The sequence below is a fragment of the Danio rerio genome, chromosome 23 (genome assembly GCF_052040795.2).
Source record: "Danio rerio strain M-AB ecotype USA chromosome 23, GRCz13ab, whole genome shotgun sequence".
Taxonomy (NCBI): Eukaryota; Metazoa; Chordata; class Actinopteri; order Cypriniformes; family Danionidae; genus Danio; species Danio rerio.
In genome coordinates, this window is record NC_141043.1 from 43,434,590 (window position 1) to 43,455,237 (window position 20,648).

At 36.3% G+C, this 20,648-nt stretch overlaps 1 protein-coding gene across 4 annotated transcripts in view; it reads left to right on the forward strand.

The window, feature by feature from the left end:
- The window catches only part of ghrhrl (growth hormone releasing hormone receptor, like), a 77,270-nt gene that overhangs the window by 52,855 nt on the left and 3,767 nt on the right, over positions 1-20,648 (forward strand). For all 4 annotated transcript variants that reach the window (XM_087306239.1, XM_087306237.1, XM_087306238.1 and 1 more), the window contains 4 exon segments: positions 4,747-4,816; positions 6,428-6,519; positions 16,371-16,500; positions 19,699-19,740. In XM_087306239.1, coding sequence (XP_087162365.1) covers positions 4,747-4,816; positions 6,428-6,519; positions 16,371-16,500; positions 19,699-19,740 — 334 coding nt within the window.

Sequence of the window (20,648 nt, forward strand, 5' to 3'; positions counted from 1 at the left end):
CTGTACATATGTAAATAGGCTCATATACATTTAAATACAGCTCAATATACTCTATATACAATATACTACCATTTTCCGGGTCTGCTGGGGTCACTATTAGCTAAGCATAAATAATTGAATTGGGGTTAAAATGAATAAATTTGTTTAAATATTTTTCTTTTTTAAATGGATTGTTCAATCAAAAAGTGAAAATTGTCATCATTTACTCAACCTTTACTTGTTCCAAACCGGTTTGTCTTTTTTTAATTCTCTTGAACACAAAAGAAGATATTTTGAAGTAAGCTGGAAACCTGTAACCATTGACTTCCAAAGTATTTGTTTTAAACCTACTTTTGCAAAACTTTTAAAATTTGGATTGGGTGGGTAATAGTACACCAACCTTTTTTAGGACTACACCACTCCATTGACCAACTAAAAGCTGGTCTAAAGTCAACATTGCTTTTTTCTTTTGTTATAATAAGAGTGTGTTATTGAAATGCACCTCTATACATGTGTACACATTGCTTATTACACAAACAGGGATACGCAGCAGCAAGAAAACATCTATAAATATAAAAAACTAAAGGATTGAAATGTAAAATTATTATTATGAGCATAAATAAAATGTAAAAAATGACCCCCCTCATGCCTTCTTCACTTCAGGGGGATTTGGTAGAATCCAGATCCTTCGTAGATGGTCTGTTTATGCGCTTTAACCTTACACATTGTCTTATGTGCACTGTTGATGCATTGTTATTTTGAGTCAACTGAAATAGACCATGCCATTGACCAACTAAAAGCTGGTCCAAGGTCAATATCACATGTTTTATATATATATATATATATATATATATATATATATATATATATATATATATATATATATATATATATATATATATATATTTTTTTTTTTTTTTTTTTTTTTTTAAAGTGTGTTATTGAAATGCACCTCTACACATGCGTACACATTGCTTACTAGACACACAGGGATGTGCAGCAGCAAGAAATCATCTATAAATGTCAAAAACTGAAGAACTGAAATGGAAAAGATTATTATTGTGAGCATAAATAAAATTTAAAAAATTACCTCCTCCCATTCACTTCAGTGGGATTTGGTAGAATCCAGTTCATTCGTACTGTAGATGGTTTGTTTATGCGCTTTAAGCTTACGCATTGCCTTACACTCATTGTTGACTCGTTGCTATTTTGAGGCAACTGAAATAGACCACACCATTGACCAATTAAAAGCTTGTCTAAAGTCAATGTTGCTTTTTTTTTGTTATTTAAAGAGCTTGTTAGTGATATGCATCTTTATACATGTGTACACATTGCTTATTACTCACGCAGGGATGTGCAGCAACAAAAAAAAATCTTTAAATATCGAAAATTAAAGCACTAAAATGTAAAAAAGATTATTATTGTGAGCATAAATAAAATAAAAAAATGACCTCCTCCCATGCCTTCGTCACTTCAGATTGATTTGGTGGAATCCAGCTTATTCGTAGATAGTTTGTTTATGCGCTTTAACCTTACAAATTGGCTCACACATGTTGTTGACACATTAGTATTATGAAAATTGAAATAGACCGCAACATTGACCAACATTAGCCATTCACTTCAGGGTGATTTGGTGGAATCCGGCTTATAGATGGTCTGTTGATGTGCTTTATCATTATGCATGGCTGCTTGAGAAGCATTTTATCCACCATGTAAATAGTGAATGCGCCATGTTGTGACCACAACTCGCTCTTAAAGGGAATGGGCGATAATACTCTGATTAATTTGATGCTTTTTTTTTTGTTATTATAAGAGTGTGTTATTGAAATGCACCTCTATACATGTGTACACATTGCTTATTACACACACAGGGATACGCAGCAGCAAGAAAACATCTATAAATATAAAAAACTAAAGGATTGAAATGTAAAATTATTATTATGAGCATAAATAAAATGTAAAAAATGACCCCCCTCATGCCTTCTTTACTTCAGGGGGATTTGGTAGAATCCAGATCCTTCGTAGATGGTATATGTATATATATATATATAGATATATGTATATTGTGAAGTAGCCGGGCTTCTTCCCTTTATCTCTGGCGACCGCACTGGTTCACACACACCCAGACGCTCACAGACACGCACATACATACGCACATACATATGTCTACTCACCTCTCCTTTTCCTCTCAGTATGCTGCTAGTGACAAAGGGCCCTGTCATCTCGCACGCATCCAGTCATCCATTCCATATCTCCATTTTCCCGCAGGTTAACATTAAGCATACATTTACACACACCTTTATGTTCGTGTCTTTGTGTTTTTGTTTCGTCATTTGTCCGGGAAAGTTGGTCTTCAGTGTTGTGCCGGCCAAACCGAGCGAGCGAATGGCGCCGGCTTATGACGTCACCGGCCGCGCCATGGCAGCACCAATCACAGAAGCGCCAACCGTACCAATTGTTTGTGTTTGTAGGGTACAGCCAGCGTTGTAGAGGAGCGATTTATATGTCTTTAAACCTCTGATTGTTGGTTGTTTTATGTATGTATGTATGTCAGATATTATTAGTAGCTGTGTGCTTGTATATTTAGAGATGCCACATTTAGATGTTTAATGTTGTGATGTAGAAGTTTACCTGAATTTACCTGTTTATGGTATGCTCCAAAAAGGGGGCGGAGTCTAGCCTTTAAAAGGAGACGGCAGACTCAGAAACGGGGTCAGTTCACCTGGCTAGCGAGCGTGTTGTGGCAGAACCGTAAGCAATTCCCTTTATCAATCTATTGTCTGTGTGACATAGATTTCTTTCGTATATATTGTAGATATATTGTTTTGTGTTGTATATATCGTATTTTGTTTTTTTGTTTTATTGAGTTGTTACTTTGTTTTTTTTTGTACATACCTTTTGGGAAATAGGTCACTGTACATTTATCTGCACTGGACTGTTTTACGTTATCCTTGTAAATAAACCATCTTTTTTACACTTCTGGGATAAGGCCATCATTTTTGAGAACTCTTTATCTTTATTTTTATTTATTTTTTGCTGGTGTTGGGCATCCCACACCTGGTAGTGAACCCATTCCGGGTCCATTACATAATTACTCACGGCGGCACGGGAACCATTCTGACACGCACCACTCTGTAGTGAGCACTATCACCGCTCGAAGCTCACAGGGTGCCACAGCAGGTGGCAGTAGTGAGTTTGTGGGTCGCGGGCCGTCGCATATATATATATATATATATATATATATATATATATATATATATATATATATATATATATATATATATATATATATATATGTGTATATATATATATATATATATATATATATATATATATATATATATATATATATATATGTATATATATATATATATAAAGTGTGTTATTGAAATGCACCTCTACACATGCGTACACATTGCTTACTAGACACACAGGGATGTGCAGCAGCAAGAAATCATCTATAAATGTCAAAAACTGAAGAACTGAAATGGAAAAGATTATTATTGTGAGCATAAATAAAATTTAAAAAATTACCTCCTCCCATTCACTTCAGTTGGATTTGGTAGAATCCAGTTCATTCGTACTGTAGATGGTTTGTTTATGCGCTTTAAGCTTACGCATTGCCTTACACTCATTGTTGACTCGTTGCTATTTTGAGGCAACTGAACTAGACTACACCATTGACCAATTAAAAGCTTGTCTAAAGTCAATGTTGCTTTTTTTTTGTTATTTAAAGAGCTTGTTAGTGATATGCATCTTTATACATGTGTACACATTGCTTATTACTCACGCAGGGATGTGCAGCAACAAAAAAAAATCTTTAAATATCGAAAATTAAAGCAGTAAAATGTAAAAAAGATTATTATTGTGAGCATAAATAAAATAAAAAAATGACCTCCTCCCATGCCTTCGTCACTTCAGATTGATTTGGTGGAATCCAGCTTATTCGTAGATAGTTTGTTTATGCGCTTTAACCTTACAAATTGGCTCACGCATGTTGTTGACACATTAGTATTATGAAAATTGAAATAGACCGCAACATTGACCAACATTAGCCATTCACTTTAGGGTGATTTGGTGGAATCCGGCTTATAGATGGTCTGTTGATGTGCTTTATCATTATGCATGGCTGCTTGTGAAGCTTTTTATCCACCATGTAAATAGTGAATGCGCCATGTTGAGACCACAACTCGCTCTTAAAGGGAATGGGCTAAAATACTCTGATTAATTTGATGCATGCTATGCTCAAAAAACACCCATAACTCATTAAGAGATCAAGAGCAACCCTTTTAGACCACCCTTTTTTAGCCAGAAAACACCTTAGCACTTGCATAGCATCACAGAAAAACATCCGGAACAAAATAGAAGCAACTTAAATCATTAAGAACACCATTACAACCACATAGAAACACACTAAAGCCATGCGGATACCTTAGTAAATTCGGAGCAACACAACATCCATTGGACTGGATTTAACATATCCAAGCATTACTTATTTTATTGAGAAAAATATGCAAACAAAACACATTTTGGGTTTAAATAAAAGCTGCTCTGGAGTGCAGTTTAGAGAAGCTGCATGACTTGGATGACCTTTTCCACATTTCCATCATCTGTGGGGAGTAAGCGTACGAGTGCACTGTTTGTTATTGTATGCCTCTTTACATCCGCTCACTTCAGAGTCTTTTAATGGATGTCTGAGAGCAAAAAAAAAAAAAGGTACAGAATTTATTAGCTCTGTGTCATTCAGGCTGTCTTATTTTTCTACAGATGCTGGGACATAAATGAAGATTCTCCTTATTGGTGGATCATAAAGGGCCCCATTGTAATATCTATTGCGGTAAGGGAACCAACGGTGGAAAGAGTACTGAAAAATCATACTTAAATAAATATAGTAATAATGTAGTGCAAGTAGAGTAAAGTTATCTGTGGTAAATACTGCTCAATGTACGAGTAAAAAGTAGCCCTTTTCAATATATAAGTGTAATGAGTGAGTATCCACTGTGAAAATGATTCCCCCTTATACCCTGCAAATTAAAAATGTAGCTTAAAGTTGATGCATTTACATGCGAAGTGAAATCTGTAACCTATGGCACAAAAATCTAGCTGTGCCAATTTGTAACACTAGCAGTTTGAACCCTGAACTGAGTGACCAGGATGTGGTGCCGCAAACCAAGCTTATGCCAAACTCATAGAATACATGCAACTTATGCTTGTGTTTGAAAACGTAACATTCTGTAGTGCATGTAGTTATTGTTTAAGGTCATTCATGATTTCATTCATCATACAGTAGACATCTTTTACTTCTTATTAGTATAAATATTTGGCATTTGGACACTTTTAATGCTTCCACATGGTACATGCTGGCTGCATTTCGTAAATTGCTTGTCTGATGCCATTTGTATATGTGTGATTTGATCGGACAGGAATCTTGAGACTGATTATTCTACTTCAGCAATCACCGCAGACAGGAAAAAATAAACATACACTACCTGACAAAAGTCTTGTCGTCTATCCAGGTTTTAGGAACAACAAATAATAACTTGACTTGTAGTCGGTCATTTGGTATCAGAAGTGGCTTATATGAAGGGTAAATTCCTCTAGATTACACTTACTTTACCCAAATAAAATATTATCATGGCTTGATTTAAAATTATTTAGGACAGTAAGGTCTGACTTTGCTTAGATAAAAGACTTGTCACTTAACATAAATAATGTCCAGTATAGAATATAAAGTCATGCTGCAGTGGAAACAGAATGAATATTGTGTCTGACTCCATCATGAGCTCCATCCAATCCTGGAGCAGCTTCTTTGCTTTCAGGAGCTTTGATGTGGAGGCTGAAGTATGAGAAGGAGCACTATTCTGCTGAAGAATTCGCCCTCTCCTGTGGTTTGTAATGTAATGGGCAGCACAAATGTCTTGATACCTCAAGCTGTTGATGTTGTCATCCACTCTGCAGATCTCTCACACACCCCCATACTGAATGTAACCCCAAACCATGATTTTTCCTTCACCAAATTTGACTGATTCTGTGAGAATCTTGGGTCCATGCGGGCTCCAGTAGGTTTTCTGCAGTATGTGTGATGATTGGGATGCAGTTCAACAGATGATTCATCAGAAAAATCGACCTTCTGCCACTTTTCAAAATGACTAACTAGTAGTCAAGTTACAAGTTGTTGCTCTTACAACTGGCATCAATGACAAGACTTTTGTCAGGTAGTGTATAAATTAGTGACAACAGGTTTAAGGAAAGGTGTGGAGTAAAAGCTCTGATAAAGCAGCAAAAAGTACTCACACAAGTTTTTAAAGCTACTCAGAAAATATAATTGCTGAGAACTGGGCTCAATTACAGTTATTTGAGTATTTGTATTTTGCTACTTTACACCACTGAAAGATGAATAAACACGCTCGCACAGTTATTTTCTTCTGATGTTTTCCTGTTTGTTCAGGTGAACTTTCTTCTCTTCTTGAACATTATCAGGATTCTGATGCAGAAACTGAACCCTCGCTTGATCCAGTTCAACAATTCAGACCAGTACAGGTATATGCAACAGAAAATACACATTACACATATATACACATAGCATTGTAAAAATGCTGAGTTCCACATATTTCCTTCATGTTGTTCCAACACAAATCAATTAAAACAAAATAAGTTCACAAATTTAAGTGGATTGAACATAAAATCCGTACATATATTAATTGTAAATCTCTGTTCATAGCTAATACAACCTGTATATAATGTTGATAGTACATCCATCTGTAAATATCACCATAGTTTTTCTATAACTGCACTTTGTAACTTATACCTGTATCCTGCACTTGCTGCTTTTGCACTGCTGGTTAGACCTAAACTTAGGGATGTAGCGGTATTGTAAATACCGTCATACCGCAATATAATTTTTTTCCGATATTACCATAGTCGCATGACTCTGTAAAACTATAGGTCTTCTGAGAAAATTTGCTCAGGCGAATGAAGCGAACGAGCGGAAACTACAATTCCCATCAGCCCATGCGTGGCCATCATCCCTTGTTGTCTGTTGTCACTACAGATCCAGTAATGCAGAAATGGAGTGTGCTGCTAGTAGCGGGGATGAAAAAGAGCTGGAGATGATCGAAACCTAAAGCGGGTGTTGTCGCCGCGCGCGTACTGAATAGCGGTGTTTTCGCGCGCGTTCTGATCGGCTGTGTTGTCGCGCGCGTACTGAATAGCGGTGTTGTCGCGCGCGTTCGGATCGGCTGTGTTGTCGCGCGCGTACTGAGAGGGGAGTTACTGAAGGGCGGGACGGACGGAGCGTGTGTCGCATCGCGGGGGCACTTTTGATCATTTTGGAAGGGCACTTTCTATCCAAGACTAAAAAGGGCATGTGCACTGCACAGGTTGAGCCCTATGTGTGCACGTGCCTGCAAGTTGGGGAATATGAGTAATAACAGTCATGGGGACTGCAGAAACACAGCACACTGTTCAGATTGATGCAGACATTGACTTGTACCGCAAAGAGACCCTCTATCTCACTCATGGTTTGTCCTCTCAAGTCGGGGAAAGACAATGCACAACGTTACCCACTGCTGTCAACATGGACCAAGTCATATCTCTCTGTCCCAGAAACCTCAGTCCCAAATGAGAGGGTTTTTTTTTCTGTTGCAGGGGACATTGTAAATGCCCAGAGATACCAGCTTTTACCAGATTATATTTATATGATAATTTTCCTTAAAAACCCATCTCTATCTAAGTGAGTGAGTGATTAAATGTTGAATGTGATGAGTTTTCAACAATACTAAATTGAAACTTTATTTTTTTACATGGTTTAATAATTTTTTGTTATTAAAATTGAAGTTCCTGTTTCAAAGCTTACAGATAGATGACTAATTTGTATGTCATTGACACTTTTGGCACTTTTTTGGAGTATTTTCATAAGTTTTGTTTTTCCTGTAAATGATTCAATAAATACCGTACCGTGACATTCATACCGAGGTATTACCGTACCGTGAAATTCTGATACCGTTACATCCCTACCTAAACTGCATTTTGTTGCATTACTTGTACATGTGTAATGACAATAAAGTTGAATCTAACCTAATCTAAAACAATAATTTGTCCCCAAAAAAACTTAAGACTTGTGTTGTTTCACCTCATTTTAAATAAGTAGTTCAAACAAGCAGTAAAAGTCATTTTTTAGGGTAAGATGAAACACAGGCGAATACATAAAAAGAAAAGTCTGATGCATATACAGTGGTAAGTAGAAAGTTTCCGGAACTGCATCATATCACTAATATCATTCAATATTTTTAATCTAATTATTTGTATTATTTTTATAAATAATTTTATTGATTATAAGGATTTTTATAACCATTCAAGATTTTTTTAATCAAACATTGATGCATCACTTGCTTTTGTTTATATCTTGCACAGTTTTACCTTTTAAAGTTTATTAAAATATGAACGACAAGTGAACATGGTTGCTCTATAAGTAGATTTTATTAAGGCATGAATAAATGCAAAAAAAGTACACTTACTAAAAAATAAAGATGTTTTTTTTTTTTTTTTTTCTAGATTAAGCCCACTTCACAATTCACACATTATGGTCTGGTTAGTTTCTGTCCTCTACTTCTGCTAAAAAGGCAATAATGGTCCAACATTCCTTACCATTATCACCAATAAAGCCTAGAAAGACAGTCAGTATATTGTAAACCAACCAAATATTCCTTTCCAGTTATCTGTGACTTTATTTTAGTTTTGTAACTATTGAATTGTTTTAAATTCAAAATTGTAACGTACATCCGTGTTAAACCTATGACTGGCGGAAAAACATATTCTGTGATTGTGTAGTCTCCACTTTTGCCATGACCTTTTTTGGCTTTAACAAACTCATCACTCAGGTTTTTCCAAACTTTTAACAAAAACTTTCCTTCTTTCCCACTGCTGTTGCAATTTTTAGCCAAGAATTATTGATCATTGAGTTATCTCGATGATCACGGATGATTTCTGTACAGGCATACCTGTTTCAGACAAAATCTCTTCAAAAGCACGGGGCAAACTGTTCGCTCGAGTCTCTAAAAAAAACGGCTGAAATTATGTCGCGTGCACCCAAAACGAACTTCCGCAAACACAGAAATAACGTCCTATTCGCCATGCACACTCACGCAATCTAGCGGACGCGTCCAGTATAAATCAGGCTTTATTTGCGGGAGTTTAGTTCTGAAAATAACCATCAATAGGTGAAATCTGTAAAGTAGTCAGCTTTATTTTTTTTTTACAATTCTTATAGTTGTTTTAAGGCTTTAAAACCCCTCTCTATACACTTTAAACACTTTTCTGAGACAGGCATTAACATTTTCATACTTTTTTCTCTTGTTTAAACACTCTTAAAGTTCAAACCTTCGTAGAAAACTAATTCCAGTATTATAGAATGAAACCAAATGTTTATAAAATGTGTTTATGTTTTTAGCTTTTGTGTGGATAATGTTAGCATTCGGCGTAATGTTCTTTATCCTGCAGTCACTGATCTACAAAGCTAAAGCACACTTAAGGGGGTCGCACATCAGATGCGCACCACACATGACATCTTTCCAGCAAGCATTTTTCTATTTTTAAAAGATGTCTAATAGATGTCTAATAGATGTCTAAACATAGACGTCTTGGTTAAAACCAGGCTAAATTTAGGCTGTCAGTGAAAACCTAGCAGGCGTCTAAAAATAGGCCAAAACTAGACCAGTCATCAGATAAACAGAAATGAATGACTACAGTTATAAAGTCTGTCTAATCGGTCTATTTGACGACTAGTCTAGTTTTGGGTTTGATGTTTATTAGATTTTCACTGACAGCCCAAGTTTAGCCTTGTTTTAGCCAAGCTGTCTATGTTTAGATGTCTATTAGATGTTTAATAAATGTTTGTTGGGTTGGAAGTAACACACACCGGACGCGCGTGTTATTTAAAATGAAAATATTCAGATGGAGCTCTGTGACACATTGCAGAATTAACAGTGTCCTGAGTCGTAGCTGGGCACCGCAGACAGCCGCCGACTTGCAATGCCGATGTGTGTACCCTGATAGAAACCTTAGAGTTCTGAAATACGTGTTGCATATTGGTGGGGTGCATCTGGTCTGCAACCCTCTTTATGGTGGTCTTGCTGTGGACAGTTATAACCCTTTTTGCATCCTTGTTGGAACTCACACTACTAGCGATTGAAGGTTTATGTTAATTTGGCAAGCTGAACGCATTCTGTATTGTACAGGAGACATGGAGGAGATTGATTGACAATGGTCTACAACCAATCAGGACGCAGAACTCACTGTAAAAAAAAAATAAACATGTCAAATTGCAAGAAAAAAAATCGGCAAAACTGCAAGGCCACAAAAGATTGAACCACCTTATAGCGAGGGACCACTTTTCTGGAAACACTTCAGCAGATTCCAGCAGTCGTCCTCTGATTGGTTTACATATACAAGATTTCTGGGAGTCGAGTTAGCAAATAATATAATCAGCCCGCCTGGAAACAAGTCTGATCCGATTAAAAAAGTCCACCCCCCTTGCTCTTTCCACTCTCACGCCGAGTTCTATCCGCCCGGACACTCGAAAAGCCAGCCACGTCCACGACTGAGTCAGAAATACACTCATGCAGCCATGTTTCAGTAAAACACATCAAACTACACTCACGAAATTCTCTGTGGCATCTGACCCGTGCCGTAAGCTCGTCCATCTTATTTTCCAGTGACCTCACGTTGCCCATAACAACAGACGGCAGGTTAGGTTTATACCATCTTCTCAGCTGCTCATCAGACAATTTCCCATTCCTCGTTCTTTTCCCTCGCACCTTTGCTCCTCCACGTCAGCCTCTCTTAGTCTTCCCCCTCCGTAACTCCGCGGGGATACCCGAGAGGACCGCACTGTGCCCCGAAGCATCCTGCCTCAACGAGATCAGCTGGTCCGGGGTATAGACAAAAACCGGATCACAACCGCTAGCTGTGTTAGCATTAGCAGCGTGCGGCAAGCTCAAACAAAGAGCAGTAAACAAAAAAAAACACAGAGATGGCTCTCTCTACCCTCATGTTTAAGGAGGGCACAGCTTACTAACACTAATAAACTAAAACAAGAAAATGAAAAATAAAGACAACAAATTAAAAACTCTAAAACACTAACACATGACACAGAGCAGCACAAATAGAAACAAATAGAAACGTGATTGGTTGGTTAACCAATCAAACAAATAGAAACAATAGAAAATAGAACAATAGATAACAATAGAAACAAATAGAAACGTGATTGGTTGGTTAACCTGTCAACCATATAGCATGGTGTTCAGTCCATTTAAAGAGACTTAAATTTCCCCAAACTTCAGCCATCAGTCTGAAGTCAGTTTTTTTTTTTTTTTTTTTTTTTTTTTGAGGCGAGGTGACCCTAGCTTTAAAAACTGACTGAATAATAGTGCTGCTAGAGATTCTGACTTCCATCAGCCGACGCAGCTAAAAACTAATCAAAGAATCCTTAAGGTGACAATGTCGTCTCCAGTCCACAACAGTCTCCTTCAGCGCTGGTCTATTTTCTGCCAGATTTACATTTGCAGTGCTTATCCATGCATCTCCTAGTCACAGTTCATGCATTTCATCACCACATCCTCAGAGTTCTCACACATTTATGGCATTTAAAAGAGCAACTTTTGAATAACATTCTGCCTGGTTTTTGAAGGTGGCATACTGTAAATGCATGCTCAGTCAGATCTGTATATCCACTACAGACTCGCATATAACACATATATATTATGCTAATTTGAACGTATATTTTTTGATACGTATTATTTGATTAACTGCAATTAATCTTTTGACAGCGTTACAAAGCAATGAAACTAAATGAATTATTAATTCATTCCTTTTCCTTTGACTTAGTCCCTTTATTCATCAGGGGATGCCACAGTGGAATGAACCGCCAACTTATCCAACAAATGTATTACACAGGGGCGAAGCAGTGGCGCAGTAGGTAGTGCTGTCGCCTCAAAGCAAGAAGGTCGCTAGTTCGAGCCTCGGCTCAGTTGGTGTTTCTGTGTGGAGTTTGCATGTTCTCCCTGCATTTGCATGGGTTTCCTCTGTCCAAAGACAGGGCTAAATTGTCCGTAGTGTGTGTGTGTGTGGATGTTTCCAAGAGATGGAAGGGCATCCGCTGCTTTAGAACGTGCTGGATGGGTTGGCGGTTCATTCCGCTGTGGTGACCCGGGATTAATAAAGGGACTAAGCCGACAAGAAAATGAATGAATGAATGAATGATAATACCATGCCTTCATTAAACAACCTTGAATAAATATTGTGGTCACTTGAATCATTTTAAAAACAATAACTGCAATGAAGAATTCTCGCTCCAAAACCGACACTGTTACCAAGCAACACAAGAATCACAATGGAGCACTGTTTGTACGTCCATGTGTCAGAGGATCATTTTCAGTAGATTTCAGCCCAGCACAGCTCATTTTTAAGAGCACTGAATGACCCAGAGATTATCTGGACAGAGATGTGTGGAGGTGTCGCTTATCTGTCCCGTTAATGCTGTTATCATGAACACTGAAAAAAATGATTCAAAGATAATTCCTTGGATTTACTCAATTTTTTTACGTTAGGAGGTTGTAAACAATTTATTTGGGCTGAATTTAAACAAACAAATTAAGTTGAACATTACTAAACTTAATTTGTTTGTTTAAATTCAACACAAATAAATTGTTTGCAACAGTTCTGCATGCAACACTTTTTTCAGTGAAGAGACTCTTCTGTTTCAGCCAATAATGAGTGTTTGCTGCTGTTTTGTGTTGTATACGGACTCATGCATATGCAGATTTCACACAGGCCTGTCAATTGCACTCTAGAATCTGTGTTTTGTGGAGGTTTACCACAATATTTTATGCTTTTAAGCGCTTTTCATTGTGTGCGGTGGTGCTCATAATATAAAGCAAATTGAGTTCATTGATCTGCGAGTGCAGTTTTCACATTTTTAAAAATAGAGGCACTTCTACTTTATATGTAGATTTAAAGGAACAGTTCATCTGCAATGATTTTTTTGCCATTACACTTTAGCGAGTGAACACTGTAAAATTGCTAGATTCCACACAATTCCTTCATGTTGTCTTGACACAACTCAAATAAGTTCACTTAATCATTTTTACAAGGGTGACACGGTGGCGCAGTGGGTAGCATTGTCGCCTCACTGCAAGAAGGTTACTGGTTTGAGTCTCTGGGTCAGATGGCATTTCTGTGGAGTTTGTATGTGTTGGTGTGGGTTTCCTCCGGGTGCTTCGGTTTCCCCCACAATCCAAATCCATGTGCTATAGGGGAATTGAATAAACTAAATTGGCTGTAGTGTATGAGTGTGTGTGAATGTGAGAGTGTATTGGTGTTTCCTAGTACTGGGTTGCAGCTGGAAGGGCGTTTGCTGTATAGAACATTTGCAAGAATAGTTGGCGGTTCTTTCTTATGTAGCGACCTCTGAAAAACAATGGACTAAGCTGAAGGAAAATTAATGCATGAATTGTAAATAATGTACAAATATATTTAAAATCTCCTCATGCTATTTGCTTATTATATATGTTCACATTTACAAAATCTGTTGCTGTGGTGTGTGTGTGTACATTTTATATATATATATATATATATATATATATATATATATATATATATATATATATATATATATATATATATATATATATATATATATATACATATATATATATACAGTTGAAGTCAGAATTATTAGCCCCCCTCAATTATTAGACCGCTTGTTTATTTTTTCACCAATTTCTGTTTAACGGAGAGAAGATTTCTAAACATAATAGTTTTAGTAACTCATCTTTAATAACTGATTTATTTTATCTTTGCGATGATGGCAGTAAATAATATTTCAAGACACTTCTATACAGCTTAGTGACATTTAAAGGCTTAAATAGGTTAATTAGGGTAACTAGGCAGATTAGGGTAATTAGGCAAGTTATTGTATAACAGTGGTTTGTTCTATAGACTGTCGAAAAAAAAATTGCTCAAAGGGGCTAATAATTTTGACCTTAAAATGGCTATTAAAAATTATAAACTGCTTTTATTCTTGCCAAAATAAAACAATTAAGACTTTCTCCAGAAGAAAAAATATTATCAGACATACTGTGAAAATTTCCTGAATCTGTTAAACATCATTTGGAAAATATTTTAAAAAGTAGAAAAAAAATCAAAGGGGCCTAATAATGCTGACTTCACGTAGAAGATCATAGTAAATTCAAACAGTGTAGTTAGGTTTTCAGAGTTTAAGTTCAGTTCAGTTTAGCTCAGTTCAGTGTGGTTGAATATTCACTATTGAGAGTCCAAACACTGAAGAGCAAATCCATCGCTGCGCAGCTCTACAGATCCTGAACCATGCAAGCTAGTGGTTGCAGCAGCAAGGAAAAAAACTTCACCTTATATATACTTACTCTTACTCCCTGGGCCATTTATATCGCAGTCGATATTCAGCCGCACCATATTGGTGTTTTGGGAAGGGCATCCGCTGCATTAAACATGTGCTGGATAAGTTGGTGGTTCATTCCGCTGTGGCGACCCCTGATTGATAAAGGGACTAAGCCGAAAAGAAAATGAATGAATAAATAAATCAATATTGGTGTTTTGTAACATCTAGTATTTATGAGCTAGGTTGTTAGCCCAACGTTCAACCTCCAACCCTTAATTTCACCCCCTGAATTATTGACCCACCTGATTTTTTTAACACTTTTCTAAACATAATAGTTTTAAAAACTTGTTTCTAATAACTGATTTATTTTTATCTTTGCCATGATGACAGTAAATAATATTTGACTAGATATTTTTCAAGACACTTCTATACAGCTTAAAGTGACATTTAAAGGCTTCACTAGGGTAATTAGGTTAACTAGGCAGGTTAGGGTAATTAGGCAAGTTATTGTATAACGATGGTTTGTTCTATAGACTATTGAAAAAAAAAACATTTAGCTTAAAGGGGCTAATAATTTGGTCCTTAAAATGGTGCTTAAAAAAATTATGACTGCTTTTATTCTAGCCGAAATAAAACAAATAAGACTTTTTCCAGAAAATAAAAATTATCAGGCATACTTTTGGCAAACTTTCCTTGCTCTGGTAAGCATCATTTGGGAAATATATATATATTAAAAAAAAATTATAATTCTAAGTGGGTTTAATAATTCTGACTTCAACTGTATATATATAGATAAAACAAATACTATGGATGTCAATGGTTACAGGTTTTCAGCAATTTCCAAAAAAGCTTGTTTTGTGTTAAAAAAAAAAAAAAAAAAAAAAAAACTTCATAATTGTTTGAAACAATTAACGGGTGATTAAATAATAACAGAATTTTCATTGGGTGGACTATCCCTTTAATTCAAAGAAATTATTTAATACTTTTGATAATTAAAGTTTATTTATAAACTAATTTCGAGAGGATTATTAGTGGCATAGCGCAAAATGCGGGGGTCAGATGATCACAAACTGAAGAGCGGGGGTCCACTACGCCGCCCAGGATCCCTAATTTTGATTGTTCACTGCTTGTCCTGCATTAACCTACGATTGATTCAACAAACGGGTGATTCCTAACTCCCTATAAATACCCAGAGATTCTTACCTCAGTTTTCTCCCTCTGGAAAAATCCCCCTACCCTACTCCCCCTCCTTTCCACAGCAACCCTTTCATTAGCACTGTTGCCTCACAGCAAGTCCCTTCTAAACCAGTCGACATTTCTGTGCAGAGTTTGTTCGTTCTCCTCGTACTCGTGTGGGTTTTCCCTGGGTTCTCTGGTTTTCTCCCACTGTCCAAAAAATATACAAACTAAGTAAATTGAACATGTCAAATTGCCATCATAGTCAAAGTCTTGGCAAGCCGTATATCTCTCTTAAGCCAACCCCATATCTGTCAATAGTCAGAAATGAGTCATTGAGTTCCTTGAGATCTACCTGAGCTCAAACTCCCCTCTTGCCCTAAGTAGTGCAGGACTCAAGGATCTTATGAGCTCAGGGCTCTCTCCCTGGACAGCATGCCAAACAAGCTTATTACCAATCATCAGCTAAGTGTGAACTCTTGAAATGCTATTTTATTTCAGTTAGTTTTTGCCATGTCTGTTGATAGTTTCATTTCATTTTTGCTTTTCATTTATTGTAAATTTTTTATTTTACTTCAGTTTACAAAAATGTTTTTTGACCAATAGTTTTCGTGATTTAACGTAATGTATGTTTAATTTATAATAGATTTATAGTCAATATTGGTCTGAAGTCATGCAGTAATAATTATGCTCATGCTCTTTTGAGTCCACAAATTCCACGCATGAAAAGCGGTGAGTACTAAATCTGCCCAATAACCCTCTCACTGATCCTCCTCTCCATCTTTATCTCTGTTTTCCTCAGGCGACTGACCAAGTCCACACTCCTGCTCATCCCTCTCTTCGGCACTCATTACATGATCTTCAGCTTTCTCCCAGACTACTTCAACACGGGCTTGCGGCTCTGCATTGAGCTGTGTCTGGGCTCCTTCCAGGTTATCCAGACACTATCAGCACCACACGGCTTAACTCAGCACCAGTCTATTTATAAATGTAAACGTATTACACACAGCTTTCACACTGAATTTTGAGTTTGCCAAATTTCAGCTGTTGAAGTTGACTGAAAATCAAGCATTTGATATTTTCTGATTTTCATTGGCAAATCAAACACAGCACAAACAGTCAGGTCCAATTCACAAATGAATGACTCACTGAACCATTTCTCGTTGATGGATCAGAAACACACACACAGAGCAAATTGTATAGTCTGATTCACGAGAAAATGACTTTGCAATTAGAGTTGCACGGATTACACGTACTACGGTAGCACTGCAATACTATGGCTCCAAAATACTGTTGATGCCAATGTGGTCTCTAAACGGTAGTATACTGTCAAAAAAATCTATAAATTACAGAAAATTACTAATAATTACCAAAAGGTTGAATAACAGAAATTCACCAGAAATTCAAATTTAAGGACATTTCTGTAACTTAATGGGCTCTATTTTTACGGTCGATGCGCAGAGCGCAAAACGCAGGGCGTAAACGCTTTCAGGGCGTGTCAGAACGCATTTTTGCTAATGTAAGGATGGGAAAATCAGCTTTGCGCCGTGGTGCATGGTCTAAAAGGGTTGAGTTTATTTTCTTAATGAGTTATAGGTCTGTTTTGAGAATAAACCAATCAGAGTCTCATCTCCCATTGCCTTTAAGAGCCAGCTGCGACGCGCCATACGCGCATTCGCTATGTACAGGACGTAAAGTAAGTCTAAGTGGAAAAAATGAGCATTTCACTAGCAAACAGTTAACAGTTTTTTTTTTTAACAGAAAACTGTTAAACAGAGCATCTACTGCGTGGGAATGAGAGATAATGGATCACTTTCGCTCCTGGATAGTTAACCTTTACGCACAGACATCAATTAGTCTATAAATAATTAATTTTGTTTGTTAAGCGCAAATATTCGTTTCAAAACTATTTCTAAATTCAGTTCTAATTTCCAGCAAACGAATAAATGAACAACAATAACGAAGTGTGCTCTAAAACCTGAGTTATATCCTAAAACATGCTGTGCCCCTTATGGTCTAAAACCTGACAGGTGGGCAAATCTAAGCTTGTTTTTAATAAAACAAATATAAATATGGATATAATAAATAATACTGCTAATAATAATAACATTATACAAAAGCAAATTGTTATAAATGAACTGAAAAAGCCTCCCGAGATGAAGAAGATATAAAAGCAGTGATTTTTCATATTTATTTTGGCTAGAAAATAATGTTTTATGTATATATATATATCCTTAATATTTAAATTTTTTCATATGTAAAGATATTTGCCTATTGCTCTCTTGTGCGTATTAAGCAGTGTGTAAGCGAGGCGCATCTCTGCGCCGGAGTTTGACCGGGTTAGTTTTGGTCTAATGAAAAATCTATTTTAATTTCACAAAATAGCGACGCGCCAGCGGTCCGCCTCAGAACGCCTTCCTTTTAGACCAGAAAGCCTATGGGGCGCACATATGAGCGCTAATGCATTTGCTATTTAAACAGCATAGCGCAACGCCTCAAAACCACTCTTGCGCCAAGCTGAAACTAGCAAAAGACTATTGCGCCGTGACTTGCGCCACACTGCGCCGGGTGTATGATAAGGCCCAATATCTGTTATTTTACAGTAAATATCTGTAATTTAACAGCTGCTGTTTAACGTTTTTTTCTGGCACCTGAGCTGCTGGAAATAAGCCATGAAATTATGGATTTTTTTCCCAGTGTATCGTCATTAACGGTTCCACAATAGGTAATGTTGCATGTAGAAAGTCACTAAAATGCACAAATCATTGTAGCAATCATGCAAGGCAAGTTTATTTATATAGCACATTTCATACACAGTGGCGATGCTTAACAGCTTAAACAGGAATAAAAGAGTATAAGAAATATAAAAGAAAATTAAAGTATAAGAAATATAAGAAAACTAAAACAAATAATAAAAAGGATTAAAAGACACAGATAAATCAGACAAAAATGTGTTAAAATAGTTTATAAAATAATGAAACGGAAAGTAAGTATTTTACATTTTGAAAGGTTAGTGGTTAATTCGTATTAATTTGTATGAGTTCAGTCGTACGAAATTTTATGATTTTAAAAAGAAGGTGTGGCACCTAACCCCACCCCTAACCCCAAACCTCATTGGGTGATGAGCAAATCGTACTAAATTGTACGAATTAGATCTTAGGAATTCATACGAATTCCTTTCATACGCCACTAAATCAAAAAGTTATGAATTGCTGTAAGATTGTGTTGATCTGTGAGATGTAACACAGTGCTTATTCAGTAAAGACACAGTAAACAGATGTGTTTTCAGTCTCCATTTGAATGTGCCTAACGTTGGAGCACATCTGATCATTTCTGGAAGCTGATTCCAGCAGCCGGGGGCGGAGTTGCTGAAAGCCGATTCACTGACCTGATTTCTAGCCCTAAACTGCTCCTGTTCTGACTTTGTAATATGTTGCAGGTCCGAATGATAGGAAAGGATGTTTATTTACAAATGAAAAGTTGACTAGACAAAACATGAAATATTTTGTGTTCATAAGGTCTGCAAAGAAATACAAGTCAAAGTAAATTTGGAAATCACTTCTCTTTTTTTTTTATTTGCGTTTTCCATACTTTCCAAACTTTTTCTGATTTGTGATTGTAGCTTAAACAAGCAGCAAAATTATTATAGTTTTTTATTTATTTTTTTATTTTGGAGTGTAGCACTGCATGTTTATGATTTAAATTTGTAATTGAACATGAACAAAAATAGGATCTTTGTGCTTGAGATCCTGTTTATATGCACTCCTGTGAAATGAGACAGCTGTTGAATGGCATTAATGTGGAATTAACTGGATTAACTCTTTTATTTGCACCATATTAGTCAGTTCTTCACTGTGACAGTCTCTTGTAGACAGACATGAAGGATTAGGATCTAACCCCACTCACTCAAATCACACAGACACATCCATGATTATGCAGAAATAACACGGCATGGGCTCAGAAATGGTGTTAAAAGCATTTCATTTTTCTCAAAACACTCAATCTGAGATGAAAGGCAAAAGGGAGATGGATTTTTAATATTTGCGGAGACTTGATCTGAAGAAGATTTTCTATACACAGACTGTAATTTGCAGACACCGACGTTCTCTTTTTCATTGATTTTCTTTAAGGGCCTGATTGTGGCAATTCTCTACTGTTTCCTGAACCAGGAGGTGAGTGATTGCACCATAAAAATACAAATAATTTAAACCCAGAAAGTCCTAATAATGTACCGGAGGCTTGATTATATATGAACAAAGCCATTCTTATGTAACAAAAAACTTTATAGGAGCTTTGCTAATATTCTGGAAAAGTTTTATCAACAAATTTTCTTCCAATAATTGATTTGGAAAAGTTGTTTCAATCCAGTATGAGCTTCTCTCTGTCTAACATTTAATATTTTACAGATGATTTTCATTTTCATTGGCAAATCAAACACAGCATGAACAGTCAAGTCCAATTCATGAATGAATGACACATTGAAACCATTTCTTGCTGATGGAATAGCAAATGGTATGGTCTGATTTATGATGAAATGACTTTGCAATCAGTGTAGATTGGTTCACAAACACCTGACTCTTTTAAAATGGATCTTTTTGGTGAAATGGTGTAATCACTGTGGTTTGATTCATTAACAAATGACTCTTTTGAATTCATTTTGTTTAGTGAATTGATGAAACCAGTGTGGTCTGATTTACAAACAAATGACTCTTTTAAAAAGTTTCTATTTGGTGAATCGGTGTAATCAGTGTGGTCTGATTCATAAACAAATGACTCTTTTAAAAAGTTTCTATTTGGTGAATCGGTGTAATCAGTGTGGTCTGATTCATAAACAAATGACTCTTTTAAAAAGTTTCTATTTGGTGAATCGGTGTAATCAGTGTGGTCTGATTCATAAACAAATGACTCTTTTAAACAGTTATATTGGTGAATCGGTGTAACCAGTGTAGTCTAATTCACAAACAAATGACCCTTAAAACAGTTATAATTTGTGAATTAGTGTGGGCAGATTTACAAACAAATGACTTTTAAAATTATTTTGTGTAGTAAATCGATGTATCCAGTGTGGTCTTATTCAAAA